General features: G+C 30.1%; 1 protein-coding gene across 2 annotated transcripts in view; it reads right to left on the bottom strand.

The window, feature by feature from the left end:
- The window catches only part of LOC113512945 (uncharacterized), a 314483-nt gene that overhangs the window by 107563 nt on the left and 180678 nt on the right, over positions 1 to 26242 (bottom strand). The window contains exons 5-7 of one of the 2 annotated variants that reach the window (XM_052894779.1): positions 14404 to 14466; positions 3373 to 3491; positions 459 to 667 (exon numbers count right to left, since the gene is read on the bottom strand). In XM_052894779.1, the coding sequence (XP_052750739.1) occupies positions 459 to 667; positions 3373 to 3410 (247 nt within the window). In that variant the 5' untranslated portion in view covers positions 3411 to 3491; positions 14404 to 14466. The remainder of the gene's footprint in view (positions 1 to 458; positions 668 to 3372; positions 3492 to 14403; positions 14467 to 26242) is intronic. The other variant, XM_052894780.1, reaches the window with a different exon arrangement.

Genomic DNA, 26242 nt, shown 5'->3' on the forward strand with positions numbered 1-26242 from the left:
CACACAGCTCTATGCTTTTTTTCAAGTTAAAATTAGCGTTATTTTCTTAAAATTTCTTGAATAGGTACAATAAATAATTTTAATTGTAACAACAACAGCCTTCTCTGTGTAAAATTAAAGTAATTATTTACGGAATTTATTTTAATTATATTTAATAATACTTGCTCACAGAGAAATGCAAAAGTTATTACAATTCAAAACTCAGCAATTAAAACATTAAAAACTGAAAAAAATAATCCAAGGCAAATAAAACAAATGGGAATTTGAAAGCAATTTTTTTTTTTTATTTTAGATAGATCAAGTAACTGTTTGGTTTCTAATCTATTTTTTCGGGGAAGTGGTTCAGTTTCATATATACTATCACTGTATTTCGATTATCCTATCAATTATAAAAATATTTTGTTTATTATAGAGATTCAGTACGATGAAATTTATTGAAATTGATTACATAGGCATACCCCTTGGTTGATCGGCGTCGGGCTCGGGCGGGGATAAGCAAGAAACTTGTGCAGCGGAGTCTCTTCGGCTGCCAAGTCTTTGTCTGAGGGTCGACTCTTCTAACGTGGACCTCGTCAGTTCGTCCCAACCGTTGCCCCCAGCCCACACCAGTCCCACTTGATGAGACAGTATCGGGAGGTTGCAAACGAAACATATTGCGGTCATTGTCCTGTTGAATATTAAAAAGGTATTAGAATCTGATATAATTGTTTCACATTTAGTTTTTGTACAGTTACTCTGTACTCACGCTTTGTTGTTTTGAAAATTTGTATCGGGATACATGTTAACGATATGCAGCTAACTCAATGTACAATGATATGAATAACCGTGAAGTTACATATCGCGCCCTTGTATTCGCATCACTGGCCTGATAACTGAACTAACAGTGTGATACAAAGTAATAACCGCTCCCGTACTTATTGACAAGTGTAGTATTATTATTAAACAATTTGTCCAAAAAATTGCTAATTGATTACTAATACTTGATACATTTTAGTAGCAATTTCCAACTAAATGGAAATTATTTTCTATTATAAACTATTTTCTAAAAAGATTAGTAATTAGCCGTTATAAAATTAAATTAATCTGAGAGGTGGTGGTAAGTGTGCTCGATTCCACGTAAAATTCTAATATGTTGGACGAAATGTGGCCACGAGCTGTAGTTGAGCTCATCATAAAGACAAAATTGTTTTATGACTCTGATTGGATCTGACTGGAGATTGAATCATCTAGAATTACAATCGTGAATATGTTTTATTATATTTATTAATAAGTAATGAATGAAACAATATTTACTATTCAATCATTCGCTTGGGAAATTTGAAGCCTTGTGTCGCCAAAATTGTCAGATAAGTTTATCGGAGGCGGTTACAGCTTTGTCACAATATATACATTTATGAGTCGATACTACGTATGATTGGTATTGCGGGCGGCGTTATTGTGTCGTCAAGCAGCGCATGATGTTTTGTTGATAAAGCCTATCTACCGGCTGTTCGGATGAACGAATTGCACCCTAAACGTTCGAGGATTCAGGGACGAGCCGCTGTTCTCTGACGTGGAAATATGAATGTGTTCTCTCACAATGAAATTATATATTCACAAAGGAATTAAATTTATACACAATATTAATACAGTGTAACCGTAGATCATATATCCAGATGGAGTGTCGACTCAATATTTCAGAAACTGTTGGATAATGCTTTATTTTCTCATACTGAATGTACACACATTTCATATCTTGTTATGGTATACAAAAGTCTGTAAATGTAATATCGATGATATGGCAAATATGAAGTTTTGATAAATAAGTTATTAATAAGAAATGAATGTAATTTTAAAAGCGGCATTTAAAAAAAGTTGAGCTGTTTTTATTCTAAATATTTGTAGAGACACTTTATCTGGACGTTATTGATCTACGCTAAAATAAAATTATAAACAAAATGTAATAAACATAACTCGCAATTCGATCATAATATTTGTTTTGATAATTCTGCAGTGCTATAAGTAGGCACGTGGTTTTGAACGAGATCTCAAATTCGATTTACAAAAGAATTTCTCTAACTTGAGTGGGGGTATTCATGATTGTACCACCAGATATTTATGGTTTAGTCTCTTATAATAAACAGGGTATCCTTTATTTTACGATAGATATTATGCTGTATAATATCATTATGAAATTGAAATAATACGACAAAAAAAAATTCAGTTCCTGTAGATGGTAATGCCACACGTATTATAGGAGACTTAAAATTTTTAAGATATATTTAAAAAAAAATTAATAATATTGGCAAAAACAATCACCATCATCATCATATCAGCCGTTGACTGTCCACTGCTGAACATAAGCCTCCCCTTTGGGAGGTTTTGCCAGTAGTTAGCACGATTTGCAGGCCAGTTGGCAACTGCAGTTAGGCTTTGGTGATGTTTTAAAAAGGGATGCAGCTGCTCATCCCTCGACCATTAATTTCTCTTAGTTGCCTGTTACGACACCCACGGGAAAGGAAAGGGCGGCCCATCCTATGCCGGGACCACACGGCAAAAGTAAAAAGAATATTCTCTTATAAATATACTAATGCCTCAATGTACATTACTAATACAGCGTTATAAAATTATACTTTAACCTATTATAAACTAACATCAATATTCATTAAAATGTTTGAATAACATTACTACCTAAATATCTACTAGAGTCGCTGAACGTGACTATTATTTTTACTTGAGCACAAACGTTAGAATCTACAAGGAATCGTCATTATTTCCCTTTGATTATAATACTAAGACAATTTTACTACCTATTCTACAAATTAGACTACTGTGCAAACTTAGTCTATAATTTACTTATAAAATAATATCCTACATTAGTGAATAGTGTTATTTTCGTGTTAATATGCTTGTTGCTAATTGCGTGATTTTTATATAGATTATATGTTTAAATATTTATTTAGTGGAAGCATGCTTTTTATATAAAAAAAAAAGAAAAAGTGTACAATAAAACCAAAGAATAAATTAATCAATGTCGGTGAGTAAATATTCAATTTACACTCCGATTACATTTAAAATAATTATAAAAGATTATGCTTTCGACATTGTTTTAGAACATATATTTATTTTAAAAAAAAAGTAATATGACGAAAAAATTGAGTCTGCCATACTAGCTTGAAAGTTGGATGCACAGAATGGAGACTCAAAATTTTCTGTCGTTTATTAATACATGTTTTCCTGTAATCTCTAATAGTAGAAATTAAATTTGTATATATTAATAAAACAATGTCGTTCAGTTGTTAGTACATATAGTTACTAGGACTACGAGGATTAGAGGTGCAGCCTAGGGAAGCGTTAGGTGTACTCTATTCATGCTTGGTTGTTGTCGGGGACCTGTAATGACGTAGACGAGGTGAAGGGGACTGAGGCATGTCGGAAGCCGGGTCATTGGGGGCAGGGCGCTAACTGAGACTGAATCCCACATATAATATCACATCAAACACTTTGTACATCTGAAACAATAGGTTAAGATTAGTGAAGATACTGCCATACGTTATTTATTATGATATGGACAAGAATGTTCATCCATATAAATAGAAGAAATTTAAGATTTTTCAGGTCTTATTTTTATCAATTATATATTTACATGAAAGTATCTTCTATTATGTAAGAAAGTGTAGGAAATTGTTATTAAGACTCATATTAATAAACCGATCTTAAGCGTGAGAGCTCCTTGAGTACGGATTTAAGATGCTGTTTTAATTAATAAACGAAACTTGAATCGAATAAAAATCTTCAATCAAAAGTGATCTACATTCTGCGTATAGAAGGGATTATGTGAAAAAATAAATGATAAATCGTTACTCAGTAATTTACATGATATTATATTATAGGATGTTATTTCACCACTATGCATTTTATTTCTTAATAAGCTAATGTGTTTTCAACTTTTAAGACATGTGAACAGTTGACTCCGTCTCAAGTTTCATTTACAAACTATATATAAATAGAGATTGTTCACTCAAGGATGCTCTTAGACATAAAATATATTTATTAATAAGAGTCTTGGTATTTGTGAAGAAAGTAAGTTATAATCGTTACAAAGTACCTACCTACTTAATATGTAAAAAAGTATTTATATCGAAAAAAGAAATGCAATGTATTTTTTTTCAATAACTTTAACTATAATAATTCTAGAATAGTTAAGATAATCACTGCATTATTTTCTAAATATAAACCAAACAGATATACATGTAAACTTAATCTTAATATATTCTTTAATCACTTCAGTAGGCAAACTTTCAGTACCAACATAATAATAAATACCTGCGGCATTTATTACCTGCGGTGTCTGATAGATGGCGGTTTCAAACTTTTGTTAGGGAGAAGGTCGCTAAGGGAAAAATTTCATAAGGAAATTGTAGATGACGCTATAAGTGTGCATAAAAACTCTGTTTTTATTTAAACAATTTTCTCGGTAGAGGGCGTTAAAAGATATTCCATGTAACACGACGTTAAGGGAAAGTGCCATGGAAAAACTTTAGATGACGTTTTAATATAGAAGAGATTACTAGTGTCAGATAACATCGGTTATTTTTCTAAGAACCGGTCATTGTACTCACAATTATTATTCCCCTATATATAAGTGTATTCTTTATTGTATTTTTTTTTTATAAATGATTTATTTATGATAACTAGAATGATAAACAAACTGACGGCCCATCTAATGGAAATGGTGATCGCCGTTTAAATACATGAACAACTTGTTTATTATAGAGAGTAAATACACGAAACGTCGGCAAAAAAGAAGAAGGTATTTACCTGCAAACATCGCGTTAACTCCTGGTAGTGTATTTAAAATTTGAGTAAATACACTGTTATATTTATGATACCCCTTATGCGTTGACATTCCTGAGACCTAAGGTTTTATGCCTGCGTGTCTTGCAATTTTTTTACTATATCTCATATTTTAAATTGAAACACAGCCATGCAAACATAGCTGCTTTGCGGTAGAAACATAAGTGGGACAGAGTTACTTAAGCAGACAGTTAATTTTTTTAATTAAATATGATGCGTTACCCGCTTAGAAAATAAGTAAAAAAATATTTCGAACGAAGCGTTGGCACATATAGGATTTTTTTAATACATTTCATTACATTGCCAAATAATCTAAGAGAGATGGATGAAATGGCTAGAATTTGTCACTTGCGCGGAAGTTTATGTAAATGTTATACAGGCGCAAATTTAGCGTAATCGCCAAGGTTTCATTTTCGGTGCGCTTGTATCGATCTACCTTTTTTCTTTTATTATAATAATACTAGATCTATATCTATATTTGTTATGTCATGTAAATATACTGTGCTATAAATATAAAAACAAGTGAGTATCAGTAGTTTACAGTTGCTGGATCAATTTGATTTTTTAACTTTATTTATTTTGAGAAAACTGAGGCGGCAATTACTTCATAATAATATAATAAAGTCGTAACTACATAATGTTTTTACATGGGAAATATTGAAGAAAATAATTATATAAAGAGTCTTAATAAAAGTAATAGAAGTCAAAACAATATTTTTTTATAAAATTTGTCTATCTGTCTGTTTGTTTCGGCACAATACAAAAACTACTGTACCATACTGTATTTCTAACGATCTAACCTATAGTGTATATTTTCTCTTAAATAAAATTTAATTATTTTTACAATTTCGATTTAAAGCTGGCTAATATCAATCAAATATCCACAATCATCGTCATCATATCAGACGTTAACTGTCCATATTTAAATATGGGCCTCCCTCTATTGGAGGGATTTACCAGTAGTTGCAACCGCAATTAGGTTTTGATGATGTTTTAAAAGGGACGCTGCTGCTCATCCCTCGACTATTAAGTTCCATAATATTCACAATATTATTACCAAATTCACTAAAGGCAAGTAATAATTCGATAGGGACAAACTTTGCAGCTCAACAAAGCGTACCTAGAAGTCCCGCATTACCGGACCAAATTTAGGGAGATCCTAAGTATGATTGAGCAATGATTGTTGGTTTATCCATCATAATCGTGAACAATTTATAACCATAGAGGCCGTACATAATAATCTATTTAACGTTCTCATGAATATAATTCTGTTTTGATACCATAGTACAATTATAATAAAAATTGATAAATATTTACTTTTTTTTTATATAATGTACATGGCCTTCCTTTTCCGTCCTTCTTTTTGTCCGTCATAAAAATCGACTAAGGAAACTTAACGTCGAGAGTTGGGTTGCAGCGTCCCTCTTAAAACATCACGGTTGCCAACTCGCCTGCCAAGCTTGACAACTATTGGCAAAACCAAGTTCAACAGTGGATCGTTAACGGCTGATATGATTATGATAATATGACCTTTAGTGTCTTTATTTGAAATAAATGATTTTTTCTTTCGAAAGGACAACAATCGATTTTCTTGTCTGATCTCGGTTAAATTGCTTTTTGAATCGGGTGATAAATCAAAATTATTTTGCGTTGAAACGCTCTTTTTAATCTCATTTTTAGATATTACCATTGGATTTTTAGATGTTGTAAATGAATTCATGGCCATCAATTGTAACACTACGTTTATTGGAGTCTGGTAGTAATTGACTTATGCTTCCTGTCACTGCTTATTTTAATAATATAATAAAAATGTAACTAAACGATATCTGTACATGGGAGATGTTTAAGAAAAAATAATATAAGGGGTTTTAATAAGAGCAATAGACGCTTAAACTAATAATTTTGAGAAATACTGTCTATGTATGTTTGCTTTGATATCACAGAAAAACTGCTACACCGAATTGGATGTAAATTTCACAGTTGTTTTATGAAGTCTAACTTAATATCTGGTATATGTTTTATCTTGATGTTTTGTCTAGAAGTGGTATAGTCTGCTACTTCTAAAATCTAGTCTGATTGAATAAGTATATTATTCATATAAATCTATATACAAGACATTTATTAGACGTAATTTATTTTTACTAGTTCAGGAACTAGTTTTAATTATAATTTAGGATTGTTCCCAATAAAACCAACTTTACTTCTGGCAAAACTAGTTAAATTTGATTAAAAAAATTAAATATCTGAGCCAAATTAATTAAAATGTATGTATTTTTTTTTATAATTTCTCTTATTTCACTTTTTATGTATATTTGTGTCTGTTATAATTTGTGTGCAAATAAATTATCTATCTTTAAAACCAATCTGAAAGAATATATTTTGAGATGGACAAGAATTTTCCAAATCGAATATATAAATAATGGAGTTAAGAGGTAACAAACATACAAAAATATACTTAAATTGGGAACCTCCATTTTTTAAGTTATTCAATAACTAATATTTACTAATTAAGTTATTCATCTGTGTTTTCACACAAATTAGTATTTATACAATGCATTCAAAATTGATGAGCTTTGTCATGCATTATGGATAGTCAAATTTATTTGTACTTATTTCTATTTAGATATTTATTATAAAGGTAAAAAAAAAAACTTTAACAAATCAAGAAATACTTGAAATTTTATTGAAAATTCCATTAATGAGAATGTTGCCTCGATTTATATTGGGTTTTATTGAATGAACAAAAGTAACAGGAAAAGTTGAATGAAATCGGTGCGTGTAACTGTTCTCTGTGCCCTTTTGCTCGCTCACTTATCCAGCGCCCAGCTAATTCAATTAGACTCCAGTAAATAATATCTCTATTTATATATTTTGTAATGTCTAGAATCTATCTATTATAGCATCATCTTCCTACCCTTATCCCAACTATCATTTGGGGTCGGCGTAATATGTTTTCCTCTTCCATTCTTTTCTATTCCCAGTCATTTCCGCATCCACTCCCATTCTGGCCATATTGTCCCTTACACAATCCATCCATGTCTTTTTAGGTCTTCGTCTCCTCTTATAGCCATCTACTTTCATTCTTAATACTTCGAATACTTAGAATCTATCTATTATAATAACACTTAAATAAAGAGTAATACACAATTAAATGATATAAAAATTCGTATTTTTACTTGAATTAATATTTTTAGATATTCGAATGTATTTGTACGCCAATTGGAATGGTAAATGAGCTGATGCCCGTCTGATTGAAGAGGTAATCATCGTCTACAGCCATTATGCAGACATTATTTTTTTTGTGCAACTTAGAATGGCAAACAAGTTGACGGCCCTCTTAATGAAAAGTGGTACAGTTGCCTATAGACATGAACAGTAACGCACTTGGGGATTAGGGTGTTATGCCTATGTACCCTGTAATTTTATACATGAATGTATGAAATTTGCTACACAAGTACTATACGGAATGGAGAAAGCTATAGGCTACTTTTTGTCTTGGTGAAGATATCGTGGTCACGCGGATAAAGTCATGTGTAAAAGCTAGCGACTAATAAATATAAAGGGGTAAAAGTAAGGATGTATAGATTAAATGGGCTACAGAATCGATACATGGTTCCTTATTGTTGGTTGTATAAAGAAGCTCCAAGCCCCTTGGAAAATTACAGATAGGCCATTGTCGGAGTAATAATGCGAACGAAAGCAATAGCCCGAAGATATTGCAGTTTCTGTAATGCGCGTAGATTTTAAATATATATTTATTCCCGACTAACTTTTGCCGACAAATTCGTATACGTAGACTTTGAATTTTGGACAATTAATGAAATATACCACATCTAAATGAGGTATTAAGATAAAACATGCATTGAAAAAATTCAATCATAAAAATGATAAACAAAAATCTATATTTATAACAATTCTATACATGAAATATATTTCCAAAATAACTATCAGGAGGTGATTAGGGATTGATACTGATGCCAAAAATGCAATCAGTAAAATTTTTGTCTGTCTGTCTGTATGTTCGTTATAGAAACAAAAACTACTCGACGGATTTTAACAAATCTTGGTACAATTATTCTTCATATTCCTGGGCAGGTTATAGTATATTTTTGATCACGTCACAATCAATAGGAGCAGAGCAGTGAATGGAAATGTTGGGAAAACGGGAGAAATTACTCTATTTTTAAGCATCCGTCGCATGTACAGCCTTAATGGCCACTTTTTAAAATGTATAAATGTCCACCCGTGCGACGCTGGGATGTGCCGCTAGTATTATAATAGAACAGTATCTAATTCGGTATACTTTTGCGTAATATCGGAACATACATACAGACAAACAAAAATTCTAAAAGTTATGGCTTCTATTATTCTTTTTAATAAGATATATTAATATTTTCTATGTACATACATGTTCTACTTACAATATTATATGCATATGTATACAAGTAATCCTAAGACAGTAACTGCCACATATTCAACTTTTTACTTCGGCTTCGACTTTTTATGTTATCCTCAAAGTTTAACCAATAAAGATATCAAGTAAGTACCTAAAGAAGGCAACTTGATAAACCCTTGGAAAAAAGATGTATAATTTGAAATATGAAAGTATTAAGTACTAAGTTTTTACTGCTGTTCCTTTAATTACGGCTTCCAAGATAGACGTTCACTCTTCAGTGTTGCTATAAAAGTGGAAAAATAAAAACTTATGGGAACATACTTTAAAATGTTTTATTATTTTTCTGTCTAATTATGGTATTAATAGTAATTTATTTATAAATTATAAGAACTATTGAGGACAGAAAGGAAAAAATGTTCGGACACTTGATACGACACGACGAACTTATGAACATTATAATAGAAGGTAAGATAGAAGGAAGGCGGGGAAGAGGGAGACCAAAGTATAGTTACGTCAGGCAGATCAAGGAAGGAGTTGGTGTCGTGTCGTATCAAGAGGTGAAGAGACTCGCTGAAAATCGTAGTAAGTGGCAAGAGCTTCACCGACAAGAGCGCAGCTCTTAAATAGATAGATAAATAGTAATTTATTAAAAAAAAAAGGAATTACGAAGAATGTTCATTAGTAAATTCGGATTCGTTTCGTATTCGGAACGAAATAATTTTGAAAATAAATTATTCTCTACTTTGGTGTTTCTGGGTTATGTCCCACGATTTACACTTTTTTGTTTATACTTTATTGCATTACATTACCTGTTTTCTTTATATACATAGTTTTTTACGTTTTTTTTTTTAATTTTTTCTATTCTATATTTTATATTCTATGTTTTAATGCGACAACCTTCATATCTTTTACGTTAAGGATTCCATGATTGTTAAAATTTGCAACCAACTATAAAAAAGGAAAAGTTTCTCAATTCGGTTGTAGTTTGTATATTATTTGTCATAATTTTGTCATTTATTAATCTCGATTTGGATAAATGTATAAATCTCGATTTGGATAAATGTATAAATTTTTTTTTCATCTAGAAGGATATACCTATGAATTGGTCCCATAAAAATTTCATTAAAATCGGTTCAGTAGTTAAAGTTAAAGTACCAGTAGTAAAACAATTTTACTACTATAGAAGTCGGTTTAATTTTTTGAGAAACACAATCTATAATTATAATTAAAACTACTTCTTAGGCTAGTAAAACATTACTGAAATAAATGTATATTCAGATTGGTTTCAGATTTTTTTATACAACTTAGAATGGCAAACAAGCTGACGGCCCACCTGATGTAAAGTGGTAACCGTCGCCTATAGACATGAGCAGTACCATGGACATAACATAATTGTTATTCTTGAATACTGTCGTATGCTTAAACATAACGAAAATCGTTATAATTATCATTATTAATATATGCATGCTGTGTTCATTTGTATAAGTCATAATTACCTTTTATTCAGCTTATTCGCTATTCCAAGTAGCATAAAAATAGATTTTATTACTTGAAAAGGTACCACCAATGTCTTCCTGAAATATCATGCCATGTAACGTGCGGTTTCTTCTCGCAAAACTTAAAGTTGTGACATCAACTTCTTATAGAGGTGAATCCAAATTAACTTAATCACTTACCTTGAGAATTTGCAGTATACTATCTGAATCTCGTGGTTTCTTTCACGTGAATTAGTATATAAAATATCCTATAAGTTTAAGATATACTCCCATTCGTGTAGTAAATTCCAATTAAATCTGTTAGTAATTTTTACAAGAAATATTAACACATCCATTCATATATAAGAAGAATAAGAATATCTTTATTTCCTTTAACGAAATTAGCCTATGGTACAATATAGCTATAACCCCACACTAGGCAAAGCCTGTCTCGTGGAAGTCAAAGCAAGTAATTTTACAGTTATGGTGCGGCGAACAGGGTTAATCTAATTATATAATGTTTCATGTGAGTATTATATAGTATATTCTTACAAAGTTTGTATGTGTATTTAAAATAAGTAGGATTAATAGGATTTTTTAAGTCTGTAATTATTTTCTAGCAGGTTGTCTATAAGAGATTGCTGTTAGCGACAAGATCGCCTTTTGTAATGACATAATCTTTTAAAAAAAATCCAATATCATTACTTTTATTGCGCAATAAAGTGTTATTATTATAGTAGCAGTATAGTAGATATATATTTTGTACACATCTTTTACGGTTCTATTTTTTAAACAGTTTTAGAAATTAACTAGCTTTTTGCCTTGATTAGGTATCAGGTGGATTTTGGAAATATAAAGACCAATGAAATATAGTATACTTCTAGATGGCGTATTATGATAAAATACTCGTAAATGCCACATTTTAAGTTAGACCTTCAGGAATACAAATGTGAAAATCACATACAATTAAGTGCAGTATCTTTTGCATGATGCTGGAATAAACATTTAGATAGACAGAAAATTTCTAAAACTTAATGTTTTGATATGTATTGGTCTTATTAAAATCACTTCTGTTAATTTTTTTTAAATATCTCCCATGTGTTAAATACATTCTTTCAAATTCCCAAATATGGGGACATTTATGTATAGCAGTGGACATTTAACAGCTGATACGATGATGATTTTCCATGTACAAACATCGTTTAGTTACAGTTTTATTATATTAGTAAGATTACATACTTTGCATTAGGATAAATTTCATGGCAAATTTTGAAGTAATTGTATTTTTGAATAAAGCCAAGATTTCGATTATACAAAAATCCTTAGGAGATTAGATAAGAATCAAATTGATAAGACGTACCTACGTTTTGTGTTGAAAAAGGGAGGTAGGTTGAACGTATGTAAATAATACTTTTGTATTGCATCTGGATTGAATAAGTTAATCTTGTTAAAAGTTTGAATTTAGCTGGGAATTTATTTATAAAGCTTAAATTTTAACAATAACAAATGAGATTTCTGTATTGGAAATTAGTGATCTGCCTCGATTTCTCACGAGTACATATATACAGAAAGATAAAATTAGTATTTTATATTAGTTTTAATAGGTAAAGTTTTGATGTCTTGGGTTATATTATTGCATTTTTAAAAACCGTCTTTCAAAAAATACGTCTATGCGCACTTTTGAAATTTATCCGAGCAGTAAGTACTATCTATTATTCTCAACTTCGTGTATAATATAATGTATCTTATATATTTATACATATATTACGCATATTTTTTATCTATTAATTTATTTGTTTATTTATGTACGTATATATATATATATATATAGGAAGGAATTTTAGTGGAGTAGTAGTTTTAATAAATTTATAGATATATCAATTATTACTAGCACCGTATTCTTATATACATGTACTAATTAATAAATAAATTTTCACAGGTATCTTAATTTTTAAAAATAATATGTAACCTGTGTTACTTGCTGATAATGTAGCTTTTAATAGCTGAAAGAATTTTTTAAAATTGGTTGAATAGTTGTTAAGTTTATTCATTACAAACAAGCAAACAATCGAAGTTTTTTTACTTATATTAGTATAGATATAGATATACTATACTAATATTACAACTACTATATAGACTATATAGATTAGCATTTATTCGCGACTTCATCCGCGTGACTGGGATATATTTAGTAACCGGGATAAAAAAAATAGCCTGTTCTCCATCCCATATAGTGCATATATACTAAATTTCAAAGTGATTAGTTCAGTCGTTAAAGCTCTAAGAGGTAATATACAAACTCCGTTTCTTTGTTATAGTTAATACAGACGTACAATGTTTTAACTCATTACACTGATTTAAATAAATAGTTGATTAATAGCTACAGACTATTTATACATATATTAGATACATTCGTTTGTCATCTATGAGTAAGTAGAAGGATTTTTTTCTGTTCTGATGATGAAGATTGAACGAGAACTACGCATAAATCGAAGTTTGTTTGCAAAAGAATAAAGAATACAAAAGCATTGTCTGCGCAAGTACATTATATGTGTCTATATTTCTTTTAACTTCATGAATATGGTGAAAAGTTTCTTAAACGATTTTGTACTAAACACTGAGCTAATTGAATTTTATGTTAATTTATTCCTCTTAATGACTGTCGTATGGTAATAGGGGGTTAAGTAAGTGGTCTCTGTTAAGTTTTATCATTACCTTCGCTGTGAATTATAAAGTAAAGTTACGTACACGTTACATAGGTATAATTGTGTGTGAATATTCCTTTGTCTAAATTCTAGAATTGTACTACAAATAAATATTTATAAAATAATATTTTTGATAAACAAAAAAAAAATACATATTATGATTGTCGACAAACTTACGATTTGCAGACAAATAATGTTTTCTTTTTGTCAGTAAGGACGATGTTTGTCGAGAAATGGATCATTTGTTATAACTTGTACTTATTTATTAAAAAAATATTTTTATTGCATTTTATACACCCATAAAGTAAGAGGTGCATAAAATGTATTGAAAACTAAGTCTATTGTTTTTAATACATTTCATTAGTTTTCTTTTAGTACTACATATAGTACTAATAGAAAATTCTTTCTATTATTAGTATTTAGTAGCATTATTACAATTATGTTATCTCTTATAGTACAGCGGTGACAACTGAATAGGACAACGCTTGACTACGTTATAGAGACTCTAAGTTCGAATATCGGCTTAAATCTTTGAACTTTTCAAGTTCATGTTCATATCATTGAAAATGATCGTCAGAATCAATATAGTCTACCCTAATTTTGTGTATTTAGCATTCTAGTTAAACAATTTTGATGAGTTTTTTTTATAGAAAATAGTCATTTAAAACTAAAACTTATTTTTTTGTCTATTAAGTTTTGCATTTGTATTAAATAATATGTAATAAATTGTACACAAAGTGAAATTGAAATAGTAATTGCTTGTCATGTTTTTTTTTGTTGAAAATGGCTAGTTAAACTGGCAGAATATCTTAAAGATCACTAACGATTTCAATTTCATCCAATAATATAATCAATTAATATATAAACCTTTTTAGATATTGTTATTTCAATAAAAAGAAACGCCAAGATTGTTTATTGATTACACCAAGAACAGTGAACAGATATTGTTTGAATCTCATAAAAATATTAGGCACAATAAAACAATACTCACATTTTGCATAAAAAATATCACCAATTTTCCGTCCCCCTCCAAAGGTATTGTCGGAAACAGCATCTGTAACAATAGCGAAAAAGGATCACTTGTTATTCTGTGTCGAGAATATTAATGGATCGAGGTTCTAAGAAATTACTTCATTTTCACGAAGCGACTTTTTCCAAGTTTGTTGGATAGGTAAAATTATTCATAGAGTAAACTTGGTGTGCATGAGCTTAATAATGAACGAGATGAAAAGTATTTGACGGTTATTTATTAACTTTTAGTGCTTCTAAAGTTAACATGGGTGTTGTATAACAATAGAAACTTCGTGTAAAAGTTTGTAAAGATGTTCGTATGTTTATATGTTAGTTACTAAATCATGCTTAAATGACTGCACAGATTTGAATAATAATTAAAAAATTTGTTCCAAAAAAAAATGTCATTCGGAGCAAAACCAGTTATTTTGAATTAAAAACTAAACAATAGAACCAAGGAATCAATGTCAGTCTATCGTGACGAAATTCACAAGAAATAACCACAACGATTTTCATGGGGACCACATGGAGGTCGACCTGATAGGGTATATTGCAATGGAGGTGTTAGACCCAATTACTAATAATTACTTTCCCTTCTCGCAAAGTATAAGGAGCATTACAGTAATCCCTAATGTTATTCTTGTCTATTGGCGACAGTTATTACATTCAACCAGTATACTCTGTTATGTCCATGGTACTACTCATGTCTATAGGCGACAGTTACCACTTTCCATCAGGTGGGTCGTCAGCTTGTTTGCCATTCTAAGTTGTATAAAAAAAAAAAGGGTGGGCTGGTAACTTTTTGCCATTTCCAGTTATGTACAAAAATATTATATTACTATACAGCCACTGCAATTTTTTATTATAACAAACAAACATTAAATTGTTATTATCTATTTGTTATTATAAAAATATACAGTAGCTTATGTAAGCAAAATTTCCTCATCGTCTTGAAAGAACGATCAACAAAAGTGATTCCATGGCGAGGTTTTTTCAGGGAAATTCCTCAAAACGCTTACTTGCATTAGGAAATCTAAATGTATTAGATTGAAAGTTTCCTTTTTACTCCTTGACTATGGGACCGTAAAAGAGATTCGTAATAAAGAAGGAGACATAAAAAAATATGGCTTGACAAAATGCAAAGCTGTTTGACGGAGGTCTACTTATAAAATATTTGTCATTAGATGAATTAAATACTCGTTATCTTGATATATTCATTTTCTCTATTGTAAATATATACTTCTTAAGAAGTTCGTTTTATTATGATGTAAAAAAAATAAATACTTTATTATCATCATCACCATCTTCCTACCCTTATCCCAATTATTATTTGGGGTCGGCGTAATATGTTTTTATCCATACTACAAAAAGATAAAAAATAAATACTCATATCACATAAAATAATAATTTATATAAATATATAAAAAAAATTTGAGCCTATATATGCATCGAGAATCATATGTATATACATACATAAATATTTATGTATAGGGTTTTATATTGAAACACAGCTATGCCAACACAACTGCTTCACGGTTGAAACACGAATGAAACAGAGGAAACCAAGCAAACGACTTTTGTACAAAGTCTCCCTCTGGTCAAAGTCAAAGTCCCTCGAGAATCATATGTTTTATATTGACTATCCCCTGTACTGTTATTACGAGTTTCTTAGTCACCTTGCCCTAGAGATATATAGTGATATATTATATATTTTCTCACTTCATTGTCAAACAAAACGAAATTGATGATAAATAATAGCTTATAAATTATTTTTTTAAACTAATAATCGAGTATATATTGTATTAACAATTAAACAGTGTTAACTAATAAAAATAAAAAAAAATCAAATTGCCGGCTACTAACTTTATATCCGTCGTTTACTGAGTTGCAAGACTTTTCCCTGATTCCGCCCCTGGGTCTTTGTTACGTCCTTGCGAAGATTTCATTTATGAAGAAAAAATATGATATACAGTCATTTCTTCTTAATTGGCTTGTTAGGAGTTGCTGTCGAGTTTTCAAACGAGGTCCCCTTTAGTATTTCTCATTTTGACTGGTGAGTGACAGAATTGTAATGAAGTTTTTTTTCGTTGGTGAGTTCATTTAAGTCAGCGGTGACGCTGTGAATTTTTTAATTAAATTTAATATTAAAAATTACTTTAACAGTCAGTCTACTAATAACAATACTACTAACAACATCAGTGTACTAATAACTTTTTTTCAAGATAAAAATCATTTGCCCTTTGTAATTTAGTTATCAATCTTTAAAATTAATAAAATATTACACAACTTTTTTTAATGCAAATTGAAATAGGCAAACAGTCATCTACAGATATATGCTACTCCTGGAGATGACGGCTTTATGTTTCTGTACTCAGCAATTTTACTCCATGTACCAATTTTTCAAATTGAATCAATCATCAAAAACGAGTGCGACAGAGGTACCCTTGCTAATAATTACAGAATCTTTTCCGTTTAAAATAACAGTATTTTAAACAGATTAAAGTAGAAGAGTTCAGTGTTTGCGAATGCAAGGGAATTTAGTTTTTGTACTAATTTACTTTGTATATAAATATTTTATTATACTAGGTGTTATCTTACATCAAGTCCATACCACTGGTTATTAAAATAGAACTATTTTTGCTCTTTTTTACTGCGTGAACAAAATGGCATTCGTAGATTGATGGCTAATATGGAAGGTTGTGGAACATCTGGTGGTAATAGTGGTCAATCTTCGAGTGTTGGCAGTCACACACTTATTAATGCTAGTGAAATAAAATAAAATAAATTTACTTCGTATGTATCTAACATGGCCAAATCATTATTAGTATAACATAAGGAATTTCAATATACACTGCAAAGGGCAAATATCAAATGGATCAATCTCGAAATAGGCTTTATTTAATGTAATAAAAAAGGAATCATCAAAAACGAATTACGTTATATCCGCATAGCGAATTTTCATCGTGCTGTTTTTTCCGCACAATTTTGTTACATAGAAATGTATAAAGCGTATATGTTATGCGGAAATAATATATACTTGTAATATATAAGGCGTATATTATCCTTATTAATATTATACATGTGACAGTGAGTTTGTTAACTTATAGTGCCTTAACAGCGTAACAAATGACTATGAAATTTGGTAAACACGTACTATATGGAATGGAGAAGAATATACGAGTAGGCTATTTTTTATCCCGTTTAATGAATATATTTTGGTTAAGCGGACGAAGTCGTGAATAAAATACATAATACATAAATATTTATTCATAATTAGAGATTTGGAAATTTGTAAGTAATGATGATTGGCGGAACTCGGTGGAACTTTGTATACATATTGATATTAATAGAAAAACACTTGCACTTTTTAAATACACTATCGGGACTAAACGCGATGCAAAAATTTTAAGTCCTGCTGTGACCATGATATGCTGCTATATATGTCGAAATGTCGACAATAAAGAAGCAGGTATGTAGGCACTATTTACCTGCAAAAATATTTTTCATCGTGTTAAAATAATATATGTAAATAATACCAAAATTTAAAATTAACTACCACTTGTATTCTTCTATAAAAAAAGGTTTTATAATAAATACCTGACCGGTTTCAAGGTTTAAAATGTTTTCAGAGGTAAGTTTTTCACTAGTTTACTCCTGTGTAATAAATAAAAATAGAGTTGGGAAATAATAGAAATAGGGTGGTTGAATTTAGTAGAAAAAATATACTAAAATATCAGAAAGCCTATAAAAATATAATGTTGCAAACATATTATGTATTATACATGATTATTTTTTTTACAAAAATAATTTGTTATTAACAAATATTTTGTTTAATTTTAATAATTATTATTTGTACTTTAAGTAAAGCCGATATAGTTAAAAAAATAAAGTTGTTATTTTTAGTGAAAATTTTAAAAAGCGGAAGGCCTACTCGCTGGATAGTTGTAGGCTTCTAAAATGTTCTCGTCTACTCGTCTCACAACTGAACGAAATTAGAACACTAGGTCGTTTGCAGTCACGGCGACTGAACTACGTGGCATAGCTGTCGGAACTATTACAATAGGCTTTCCAATTTCCTTGACAGTACGGGAAATAAAGAAATAAATGCTTTCACACGTGATTTTCACTACATACGAGCTACATTATATGAAATGGTTTTATTTATTTACGCAGCTCACAATGTCAAACAAACTGACCACTGATCTGATAAAAATTGGTAACCGTCAATGTTAAATTCAAATTTAAATCATCTTTATTCAAATACACTTGTTTATAAGTACTTTTAAATTGTCATTTTTATGAATGCAATGTTCGGAGAGATGTTATCTGTTGAGAAGAGCCCGCAAAAAACTCAACAGTTCCTTTTTTAAATCTCTGTTAATATTATGTGTATAAATATACATAACATAATAATATAATGTAATTTAAGACATTTACTGTCTAAAATTACATGGTCGTTAAAAGCTCGTTCATGATCGACTCATACCTATGTCAAAGCATTGGCTTTACTACTTTTAGATATGAAAAATACTATTAATATATTGTGTTTCGGTTTAAAGCAATTACTATATAAAAAAAAAATGATTTTCATTGTTATATTAACATTTATTGTTCCTTCGGTGTCACTGAACGGTCAACACTACTTGGCTCCGAGCAGAGATCTAATAATTTGCCGCGTGTGTGTTTTTTTTATTCTATTAATAATGTAAACATTGAAAGTTTATTAGGTCAATTAAATTGTACCTATATTGTATATTTTTCCAAAATAACCAATCTCAGATTCACGATATTCTTATCGACAGTTTGTTATAACGAAATCTGTTCCCAACAAGTATTAACACAATGAATTGGCATCACCAACTTGTATGGGATACAAGTTATGGTGGAACTTTCTTCAATAACTTCACCAGCAATCAACCGCCATCTTATGTGTTTGTTCTTTATTAATTGCCAAAGTTTCCAAGTATATTCGGTCTATCCCAAGAACAGAATCATGTTCACAGGATTTATCATTTGTTTGATTACTGACTGTGCAAGTTGTGACGGAATCCGTTAATAATATCTGAAATTTGTAATTTAAATATTTGCCTATCGCCCCGACTTCGTCTGATATTGAAATGAAGTGGCTTTTATCAGTGAAGGGCCATAAAATTAACGGTAATAATTTTACAACTTTTTTGTTCATGTTTTCAGCTACTAATGAGAAGATTGAGATAAAAAAAATATTTAGTATTTCTAATGAATGTCGATATGTTAATTGTCGATTATTATATCTTTTCTACTAAATTTGTGTCAAGTATCTTATCTATCAATATCTCTTGTGTGTGCCACTTTGTCAAATGCTAGACAATTTGCGACAATTTATTCTAGAATCATATAAAAATGTAAGTAAACAAGTAAAATAAAAAGTATAGAATTTAATCTCTTTTAGCCGTATTAATAGATTGCTAAAACAATTACCGTACTGTTGCTATGCTAACTAAGCAATTTTTAATACTTTATAATTTCGAATTTTCCCTTTCTTGTACTGACATATCGTATCCATTATCGACTACTACGAATTCCTAGGGATAAAAAGGTCATCTACTCTCTATATAGCTTAATATATTTTTAAGACGGAATTTTCCGTTATTAAAAAAGAAAAATGGTTACTGAAAAAATGTATTTTTGGTCTCTTATTTATAAAAAAAAAATTATAAACCTGTTTTCACTGATAAAGTGTTAAAACAAAAGGGGAAAAAAACAATAGCGAAAATAGATTTAATAGATGTTTGACGTTTTTATGAGTAAGGATAGTAAAGTTTATAATATACAATTTAGAAAATACCGATTAGTTTTGAACAAAGTTTAGTTTGAGGGTAGTTACTATTTCACATGTAAAATTAATGAACTGGTTTAATAGAGTTACTCGTATAACGGTTTCATAATACAAAGTTAGACGGAAAAAGATTTTCGATTAACCTCAATCCGGAAATTTCCTAACTTTCCCAAATTGGTCTAACTGAATTCGCACTGCATTTTAGAAGTCGGAATTTTGAATAAAATTTATTACTTTTAGTAGAGTTATCTCATTGACCGTGGTTATAAATGCTAACAAGTAATAATATCATGAATATAATAATAAAATTTATTTATTTAACTTTTATGTACATAAGAAAGGTACCCGAGGGAGACTTTGTACAGAAGTCGTTTGCTTGGGCACCTTTATCGCATTCGTGTTTTTACCGTGAAGCAGTTGTGTTTGCATGGCTGTGTTTCAGTTTGAAGGGTGAGACATGGCAGTGAATTTACAGGGTACAAAGGAATAACACATGAGTCCTCAGCAATGTCAACGCACAGGGGATATCATAGGCGAAACAGTATACTGTCCATGGTACTGCTTATTTCTATAGGCGACGACTTCCACTTTCCATCAGGTGGGCCGTCAGCTTGTTCGCCATTCTAAGTTGCATAATAAAAAACATATAGCAGTCATTCTATTAATATTATAAATGGAAAAAATTGTAAAGTTATATGGATGGATGTTTGTTACTCTTTCACGAAAAACTACTGAATGAATTTGAATAAAATGGATACACGGGTAGGTTATAATTTAATTTAGTGTATAGGATACTTTATGTACTTCTTGAGGTACATATGCGAAGCCATTGGACACAGCAAAATCTAAAGGTCAATTAATCAACTTAAAATGTTGCTGAATTTATTTATTTATTCTTCAGTAAATTATAATACAATCTGTGTAGAGAGAAAATGATTTTTTTTTATTAAAATAATGCTAGATTTTTTGTTGTTATCGTAATTATGTACATATATATACATAATTACTTTAATTACATTGCCTTCACAGAGAAAGTTGGAGGAGACACAAAAAACTTACGCAACGTTATCCCAGAAGAAAGGTATGACGTGAAAAAGCAAAAGGACATTGCCTCAGACCTTCAAATGAATAGCTTGGGATACGCGTACTTATCTTTCTTGTATTAAAAGGAAAATGTTCACAGAATCATGACAGCAAAGAAATTAAAATATTTTTAATTGTATTATATGTTCAATTTTAACAAGTTATTTTTTAGCTGCTTTAAGTTTGACTGTAAGAGATACCTTTATGGGATAAGATCGCCAATATATTAATATTAAATCTTTTAATGTGGCCAATGTAAATTATGTACAATAAAGATTTTACAATACGATATAATTCGACTCAAGTAATTATTAGTGTGTATATAATTTTTAAGAAACCCATCCACAAAACTCTATACTAAGCTTCCTAGTCGGCATTGTACCACATTTACCACATCTAAGGTTATGAGTACTAGACAATTGAAACACATAAATACATTTTTATGTAAATATATACAAACTATACATAGATCACAGGGTTGGCATCGCGCACGTGACATACTAGTATTACAGGCATTCATAGGCCAGGATATATCCAGTTGGTTGGATATAGGATAGATCCAGTGACCGATTGTCAGACAGGGCTGAATAAAGTACTGAATAAATACTAAAGTAATAGATAAAAAACAGTAAATAAAAAAAATAAAGCTGTCAATATACATATAACATGTCCATAAAGAAAAGGGATACAGGTAGTGTAAAAGTAATCTATTACGGAAACAGTCCCAAAGGGCATGGTTGTAGGTTGACGTATTGAAAAAAAATTTAAGCTATTCCGATGCCTTTCTGTCACGTATAATGTATAATAGACCGAGTAAAGCTACCCCCGAGGGCACACTGTTAAGAGTGGGAGTACACGGATGTTGATGCAATTACGGGACAAATAATTAAAATCTAAATATAGACGAAATTAAAGTCAAAGCGACCTTGCTTTTTGTCACAATGTTATGACAAATTTAATATTCTTTTCATCCTTAAAAGTCTCGGTGGGAAATGACCTTTCTTGGCCCACGATACTATTTTGTTAATAAATTATAAATATTGATTTATTTGTAAGATTATTGAATGTCGAGAATGTTCAATTAGTTTTGGGACCTTAATTATGAGTGGTTCCACATCAAGCTCATGCTTGCATGATGCAAGACTGTAAAATTTGGGACAACACTAAGCTCGTGTAGATGACGCTCATGCTGTCGCTTCTACCTGCATAACCATGTAGAAGTCCATAAAATAGAATGAGATGGTGACGTCCAGTGTCTTGTTCTTTGTTACGTGTGCGTTAACTGAAACGCTTCGATCAGCAGATTTGTTTGTCTTATTTACTCTAGGGCAGTCAAGAAAGATGACCTTCGAAGGGCTTTGGGCAAGAATTCCGAGAATAATCGAGGATTTTCCACAAAAATACACGTAAAGTAATGTGGTAATATTTTCTGCAATAAAATTATAAAGCGTACGCATAAACCTTTTTTAATAATATTTTCCATAATTTTATATTCCCAATTCAAATATTGATCACTTCACAAAATAAATAGTAGACCTAAAAGTTCAAGTTTTGATGGAAGGATCTCGAATAGAATTGTCTGTATAACGCAATACATAAAATAATATAAATAATGTTAAATTTCTTATATGCTTTTTAATTTTATTTTTATATTAATATATATACTTACATTATTTTTTTGTCTCTTTTTAAGACTAAAAATACCTCTATTTATTTATGAAAATAAAATTTGCAAATGCCACCGTCTGAAAAAGCCCTAAGGTTACACCCACGTTCATGTAAGTATAAATTTAGTTCGCAAAAACCGGACAATTTATAACGCTGTTACATAGGAGATGTGCGTCTAGAGTAAACTTTACAAGAATTAATATGAAATTCCTCTTTTAGAGTACATATTTGCAGACGAATATCTCGATATTACGATCCTTTCTAAAATATTTTTGCTAGTACGTTGGTAGTCGAGTATTATTATAGAACATTGTAGGTAATAAAATAGTATATATCCATTATATATAATAGATATTATATATATGAAATGGTTTAAAACCAGGCTGACGTTGTTTAATAAAATCTGTGGTTTAGTGTAAACATATTAGATTGATAATGGACGAGATCGTGTCTGCATATTTAGTATAGATTTATTTCACACTAAGCAGTTTTTTGTTCTACAAAGAAAAATAGCAGCTTCAATTGTGTGGGACCAACATTATACTCTAATTTTGGTCCCACACAATTGAATTCTAAACAATCCTAAACTAGAGTTTTCGTCCAGTAAATCCACCAGAAAATAGAGGTAACTAATAAAGGGAGTTAATAAGTATAGAAATACTATATAAAAGTATTTTGTTTAGGTACCTCTTTCCTTCATGAACTTCTGATACTAAAACAAATGTGCTTACATGGCCATTTCGGATTGTTGGCGTTTTATTATGTTTGGCTTCGGTAAGACATGTCAGTGCACAATACATGGAAGTATAATATCTTAACTGTCAGGAATGGCCACCCATGAGGTAGGTATGTTCTGGGCATCACAGTGTATTTATTGGTATCCATGGTATTAGTTAATTTTAAACTTTCGCGTTTTTTACACATATTTTTTAAATATTGGCAATATAAAAGTAGGTACTATTTACCTGTAAAAGTTTTTTCATCGCGTTAAGTCCCGATTGTGTATTTAATAATATGTCCATAGTATTGTTTAAGTTATTATTTGCGGTGATGCTGGACCATCAGCTTGTTTACAGTTACTCATTCTATAAGAAGCTTACATTTTGTATATTTTTTATATATATTTCTGTATATATTTCTAAATAAATATAAATTAAATATTTGATAAATATGGAAGTTTTGCATTAATATCATGTAAAATTTTTCATAAGTTGCTCTGTTTAAATACAAATATTTATATGGATACATGTTTGAAATTCCGCTTTCATTTCTGTATTTTACAACAAAGCGGTCTTATATTAATCTGTGTATATTTCAGAAATATATGTAGCATGCTTACGGTATATTAAGAATGACAAACGTGATTCAAGTTCCTGTATTTAAATTACATTGTTTCGTGTAAAGAAATGCTGCAATTAGTATTTACAATCTTTTGAACACTTTAGTACTCATCATCATTTTGCGAAAGATATAGTTTAGATTGGAGATGAATTGATGGAGTCAAATAATATATTTATTTTTCTTTTAATGAAATTAAGAAGTCGCTGTAACAGTGCCAAACTGTTTTAAATACACTACAGGGACTTAACGTGACGAGATAGTGCTATCCACGTCATAAAGTTGGCTATAAAATTAAATATCTAGGTACTATTTATCTGAAATTGTGTCCCGTTAAGTTCCGATATTTTATTTAAAATATGTGTTAACAACGCGAAAGATAATTGATATTATTAGAAAATTTCTTGTATTCGCCCACACATTTTTATAATAAGAAACTGGTCGATTTTCATTGTTAAGGATGTCTTCTTCCCAAATTGTTATTTTATTTATTTATTTTATACTTTATTGTGTATACTCGTAATACATAAAAGCATGGAAAAGGTAAGCAAATGTATAGGGGCGTGATTAATTCTACAAGTTTTCTTCCAGTAAACCCAAAGTGGAAATGAGCATCAATATCAGCGATGTTGTTAGGGGATATTTTACGTTAATATTCCCTAACAACATCGCTTAACAACATTCGTTAATTCACCAGAGGGAGACTTTGTACAAAAGTCGATTGCTTGGGTACCTCTGTCCCATTCGTGTTTCAACCGTGAAGCAGTTGTGTCTGCATGGCTGTGTTTCAGTTTGAAAGGTTTGGATATGGCGTGAATTTACTGGGTACGGAGGAATAACACCTGAGTCCTCAGGAATGGCACCGCATGGGGGGTATCATGGGCGAACCAGTATACTCTGTTATGTCCATGGTACTGCTCATGTCTATAGGCGACGGTTATCACTTTCCATCAGGTGGGCCGTCAGCTTGTTTGTCATTCTAACTTGTATAAAAAAAAATTACGTTAATATAGTTAGGTATAGAATAAAGAAAGAAAACAGTATTACGGTCAAATAAGATTTTATACGTTTCAGTAACCAAAGCAATTCAGTTTATGTTCCGTATCAATTCGTTACTAGTATGTAATTTTGCGAGTAACTCCACGTCACAGTACGGTGCGCTCCGCAAAGTTATTGTAGTGAAACACAACTTGCTAGCTCAATACTGTTTATTGTATATCGAAGGTACTAATATAAAAACCTCATCTTTCCTACCCACATAATTATACTACATCTTTCCCCTTATGACATATAACATTATATATATGTATTTATAAATAGTAAGTAAGTATAAAGGTAAAAATATAACAAATATCTGTTGAATTCAGTATATAAGTGTAAACTAATATAATAAGTATAATTTACAACATTAACAAAAACCTATATATATATATATATATATATATATATATATATATATATATATATATATATATATATATATATATATATATATATATATATATATATATATATATATATGTACTCACTACATTAATGTTAATACAATAATACTATTTATCTACCTACTCATCATGAAACTAATTACAAATTAAAAGAATAACAGTATCAACACAAAATTAATTTAAAACACTACTTGTTTAATTTGATAGTTTTTAGTCGGTTTAATAATAAATATACATAATATTATGTATATTTACTTTAACGATTTATTTACTATATGGAGAACATAGCTACCATATTGGAATACATAATTTGTGATTACATTTTATTTGCATTAAAACCTGTTTTTTTTTTTCCTAATAGTTACAAATTGCGCATCGTTAGTGCTGGGTAATTCGTATGTACGTATATGATTAGATATGCCTGTCTGTATGGCGTTTTCTTTTGCACAAGTACTCGCCTCTGCGTC

The sequence above is a fragment of the Galleria mellonella genome, unplaced genomic scaffold (genome assembly GCF_026898425.1).
Source record: "Galleria mellonella isolate WM207_F2 unplaced genomic scaffold, CSIRO_AGI_GalMel_v1 utg23, whole genome shotgun sequence".
Lineage (NCBI taxonomy): Eukaryota > Metazoa > Arthropoda > Insecta > Lepidoptera > Pyralidae > Galleria > Galleria mellonella.